This window comes from Colobus angolensis, unplaced genomic scaffold (assembly GCF_000951035.1).
Source record: "Colobus angolensis palliatus isolate OR3802 unplaced genomic scaffold, Cang.pa_1.0 Scaffold239, whole genome shotgun sequence".
NCBI lineage: Eukaryota > Metazoa > Chordata > Mammalia > Primates > Cercopithecidae > Colobus > Colobus angolensis.
Genome location: NW_012115588.1, coordinates 300,299 through 304,981, shown reverse-complemented (window position 1 = coordinate 304,981; position 4,683 = coordinate 300,299). Strand labels below are relative to the sequence as shown.

The 4,683-nt window shown below is 53.7% G+C and overlaps 1 protein-coding gene across 5 annotated transcripts in view; it reads left to right on the top strand.

The window, feature by feature from the left end:
• The window catches only part of PMM1 (phosphomannomutase 1), a 12,743-nt gene that overhangs the window by 3,720 nt on the left and 4,340 nt on the right, over positions 1 to 4,683 (top strand). For 3 of the 5 annotated variants that reach the window (XM_011945083.1, XM_011945086.1, XM_011945087.1), the window contains exons 2-5: positions 554 to 671; positions 2,110 to 2,186; positions 2,342 to 2,433; positions 2,656 to 2,755. In XM_011945083.1, coding sequence (XP_011800473.1) covers positions 554 to 671; positions 2,110 to 2,186; positions 2,342 to 2,433; positions 2,656 to 2,755 — 387 coding nt within the window. Of the gene's footprint in view, positions 1 to 553; positions 672 to 2,109; positions 2,187 to 2,320; positions 2,434 to 2,655; positions 2,756 to 4,683 lie in introns of all 5 variants that reach the window. The other 2 variants (XM_011945084.1, XM_011945082.1) reach the window with 2 other exon arrangements.

Genomic DNA, 4,683 nt, shown 5'->3' with positions numbered 1-4,683 from the left:
TCTCGATCTCCTGACCTCGTGATCCGCCCGTCTCGGCCTCCCAAAGTGCTGGGATTAAGGCTTGAGCCACCGCGCCCGGCCGAAACCCCGTCTTTACTAAAAATACAAAAATTACCTGAGTGTGGTGTTGGGCAACTGTAGTCTCGGCTACTCAGGAGGCTGAGGCAGGAGAATCACTTGAACATGGGAGATAGAGGTTGCAGTGAGCCGGGATCATACCACTACACTCCAGCCTGGGCGACAGAGCAAAAGTTCATCTCCAAAAAAGAACATTTTTTTTTTTTTCATAGAGATGATGTCTCCCTTTGCTGCCTAGGCTCTAGTCTCAAACTCCTGGGTCCAGCAATCTTTCTGCTGTGGCCTCTCAAATTGTTGGGATTACAGACCTGAGCCATGGTGCCCAACCTGTCTAATTTTTGGTATCTGAGCTTTGTACTGCTTCAGATCCAGCTAGAACGTGGGCTCCCTGGGTTCTGAGCACTAAGTGAGGGCAAAGTGGAGGTCCCAGACATGCTGAAAGCCAGAATGCTATGCTTCCCCTCTCCCCCCATAGAAAATTGACCCTGAGGTGGCCGCTTTCCTGCAGAAGCTGCGAAGTAGAGTGCAGATCGGTGTGGTGGGCGGCTCTGACTACTCTAAGATCGCTGAGCAGCTGGGTGACGGGGATGAAGGTAAGAGCGAGCCTGGGGGTAGAGGGAGTAGGGAATTTGAGAGATTCCTGGGCATCTTCAAAGAGCCGGTCCTGCGTCTGTGGGGCAGAAGAAGTAGAGAGAGAGCAGCCAGATAGTTCCCTCACTGATGTGACAAACACTTGAGCACCTCCTATTGCCAGGGATTGTGCCAGGCCCTAGAGAAATAGCTGGGACAAAGCAAGCAAAACCTGCCCTTATGCAGTTTACATTCTCATTTCTGCCTGCTGAGTCTTGATTTCCTCATCTTTAAAATGGGCTGAACTGGCCGGCACGGTGGCTCACGCCTATAATCCCAGCACTTTGGGAGGCCGAGGCAGGTGGATTACTTGAGATCAGGAGTTCAAGACCAGCCTGGCCAGCATGGTGAAACCCCGTCTCTACTAAAAATACAAAAATTAGCCAGGCATGGTGGCACACACTTGTAATCCCAGGTACTCAGGAGCCTGAGGCAGGAGAATCGCTTGAACCCGGGAGGTGGAGGTTGCAGTGAACCAAGATCGGGCCACTGCACTCCAGCCTGGGTGACAGAGTGAGGCTCTGCTTCCAAAAAAAAAAAAAAAGGGCAGAACCAATGATGGCTACCATTTGTCAAAAATGATCATGTGTTAATGTTATTCCATTGCATTTAATCCCCACAATCACACTTTACAGTAGGCGTGATCATTCCATTTAACAGAGGACGACTCTGAAGTTATCCAGAAAATTGATTGGACCTCAGAGCTCCTGGTCTCAGACCAGTCAAAGTGGGTGCCTCCAGTTCCTCAAGCCAGAAACTTCCTCGAATTTTTCCTTTTCCCCACCTCTTGTTTATTCCATCAGCAGACCCCAAAATATCTCCCTGTCCCCTCTGTCTCCATCTCCACCATGCCTTCATAGTCTAGGTAACCACGTGCCACCCAGACCCCCACAACAGCCTCTGGGCTGTGCTCCCTGCACCTCCCACCTCCCACCCACTCCAGCTGCTTCTCCTGGCAGCCAGAGCTGAAACCTCCAACTCTCCCATGCAGCCAGCCTTGAGAACCCTGTGCGATGGCAGCTGTAGAGCAGAAGGAAGCTCATCTGCAGAGGGGCAGGGGAGCACAGAGTAGCCCTCTGCCAGAGAGTACTGCACGGCTTCCAGAGGAGGAAGCTGGATCTTGGAGGATGAGTGGCAGGGAAGCCAGGGAAGGGCGGTCCTGACAGAAGGACCTGCATGGATGCCTGTGTGCAGAGGCCCACAGGTGTGACTGGCTTCTCTGGAAGAAAACCAAACTGCAGAGGGAGAAAGGCTGGAGAAGCAGGTTGCAGCCTCAGATTGAACAAATGGCCTTTGAATACGAAACCAAGGGTGTGGGCCTCCTGTCTCTTTACTTGCCCGTGGGGTCACAGACCTGGTCTCACAGTCTTTCTTCCTCCTGTCCTCTATGTGACCCCGAAGTCATTGAGAAGTTTGATTATGTGTTTGCTGAGAACGGGACAGTGCAGTATAAGCACGGACGACTGCTCTCCAAGCAGGTCAGTGTCCTCCAGGGCTTAGCCAGGGGCACCCCGCTTTTCCATAGTGGAGCAGTCCAAGGGTGCCTTCTGTCCTGGGCTGGGGGAGAGACACTGTGCCTGTCTCAGGGTCAGGCAGCCTAGGCCACGCTCAGAACCCTGTGTTCCTCGGCCAGACCATCCAGAACCACCTGGGGGAGGAGCTGCTGCAGGACTTGATCAACTTCTGCCTCAGCTACATGGCCCTGCTCAGGCTGCCCAAGAAGCGGTGAGGTCCCACCAGCCTGGTCTCCAGAACCTGGGGCCTGAGGGAGGAGAAGTGTGGGTTCCTCACAGGGAGCCTGGAGATACTTGGGCCCCTGATTTTTTGTGGGGAGTGTGGATTATTTTCCCCTTTGAAGTCCTAGGAGGCTGGGGTCCCAGGTGGGGCTAGATTTGAATTCAGGGCCGTTCTGGTTCTCTCTGGCTCCCCGCCCTCCCTCACCACCAGTGGAACCTTCATCGAGTTCCGGAATGGCATGCTGAACGTCTCGCCCATCGGCCGGAGCTGCACCCTGGAGGAACGGATCGAGTTCTCCGAACTGGACAAGGTACCACTAGCTATGCAACCTCAGGCCTGTAGGGCCTCAGTCACTCAATTTATCTGAGCCTGTATTTTCTCATCGGTAAAATAGACTGGGGGGATGTGTTCTGATTTAACTGATACCCTTTCAGGCACCTACCGTGTGCCATTGTTGTAGACACACGTGCATCTTTCCAACGCTGCTGGTCCCCCTTCCTAGGTGACCAGTACCAGCAGCCACCCACGGAGCCAGGCCAACACCTAGGAACATCATTTCCACCTTCCCACCCACACTGGGTCCAACAGCTCTTATTTCATCAGCCTCTGGAGTCAGTGTCAAATCTGTTCATCTGCAGAACTGAGACCCCACTCTAGATTACCGCTTTCCCCTGCCCCAGGTTGCCCCAACTTTCCTCTCTGTCCCTCCCTACCCGCTGCAGAACCCTGCCAGCCTGCTCTCTGGCGATGCCACTGAGAACCTTTCTTTCTTTTTTTGGGGTGGGGAGGGAGATAAGAGTCTCAGTCTGTCACCCAGGCTGGAGTACAGTGGCATGATCTCGGCTCACTGCAACTCCCACCTCCCGTGTTCAAGCGATTCTCCTGCCTCAGCCTCCCAAGTAGCTGGGATTACAGGTGTGAGCAACCGCCTGTAATACCCAGCTAATTTTTGTACTTTTTTAGTAGAGACAAGGTTTTACCACGTTGGCCAGGCTGGTCTTGAACTCCTGACCTAAGGTGATCCACCTGCCTGGGCCTCCGAAAGTGCTGAGATTACGGGCGTGAGCAACCGCGCCCGGCCCATTAGAACCTTTCAAACGCATCAGCCGCATTCACCCCGCAACCCTTCCCCCTCACTTACCGTCCTTCCTTGCCTCCTCGTTGCCAGCTGGATGATGTTCTAGCCCCCTGCTATGGTACCCCAAGCCCTGAGGGCTCTGCCTGGCTCCGGCTCTCCGCATCTCCTCTCTGCCCTTCAAGTTCCACTTTCTATTCCTGGAACACACCAAGGTCTTCTCACTGCTGCCTGTGCTGCCCCTGCTGAACCTTGATGTGCATTTTGCTTTTCTCCCCACCGCCTCCCTCCCTCTCAGCGATGGAGTGATCCACCCATCCAAACCTTTCCACGCTGGCCTGTCCGCGTCATTCTGTCATTCTCTGACCTGTTCGGTGGCTCTCCCTGCCCTCTGCTCCAGCTATGGCCTCTTGGCTGATTTTAGAGTGCTGTGCCTCTGCCACAGCATACTTCTCTCAGGCCCAGCTCGTCCCTCCTCTCCTTGAAATCACCTTTCCTGTCCTTTTCCCAGTGGGGCCTCCCAGAGTATCATATCCACTACTGCACTTCCTGCTCCTTCCCCTACCTTATTTCTTCCCAAGCAGCCTTGGACAACTTCCACCATCTACTTTTAAAACCCGAATTACTGTCTGTCCCTGTTCCAGAACTATAAGCTCCATAAGGGCAGGGATTTCTGCGGCTTGTTCTCCTCTGGATCTCCTATGCCTGGCACACGGCATACTTTTTGTCGTTATTGTTGTTTTTGAGATAGGGTCTTAACTCTGTTGCCCAGCCTGGAGTGCAGTGCAGTGATCCAGTCCTAGCTCACTGCGGCCTCGATCTCTCAGGCTCAAGCGATCTTCACACCTCAGCCTCCTGAGTAGCTGGGACCACAGGTGCATTCCTCCATGCCAGGCTCATTTTTAAAATTTTAAATTTTTTGTAGGGATGGGCTCTCAGTGTGTCTCCCAGGCCAGTTTTGAACTCCTAGCCTCAAGTGGGCCTTCTGCCTCAGCCTCCCAAAGCACCAGGATTATAGGTGTGAACCACTGCACCTCGCAAAGAAATACCCGTTTGTTTTTTTTTTTTTGGAGACGAAGTCTCGCTCTGTCGCCCAGGCTGGAGTACAGTGGCGGGATCTCAGCTCACTGCAAGCTCCGCCTCCCGGGTTCACGCCATTCTCC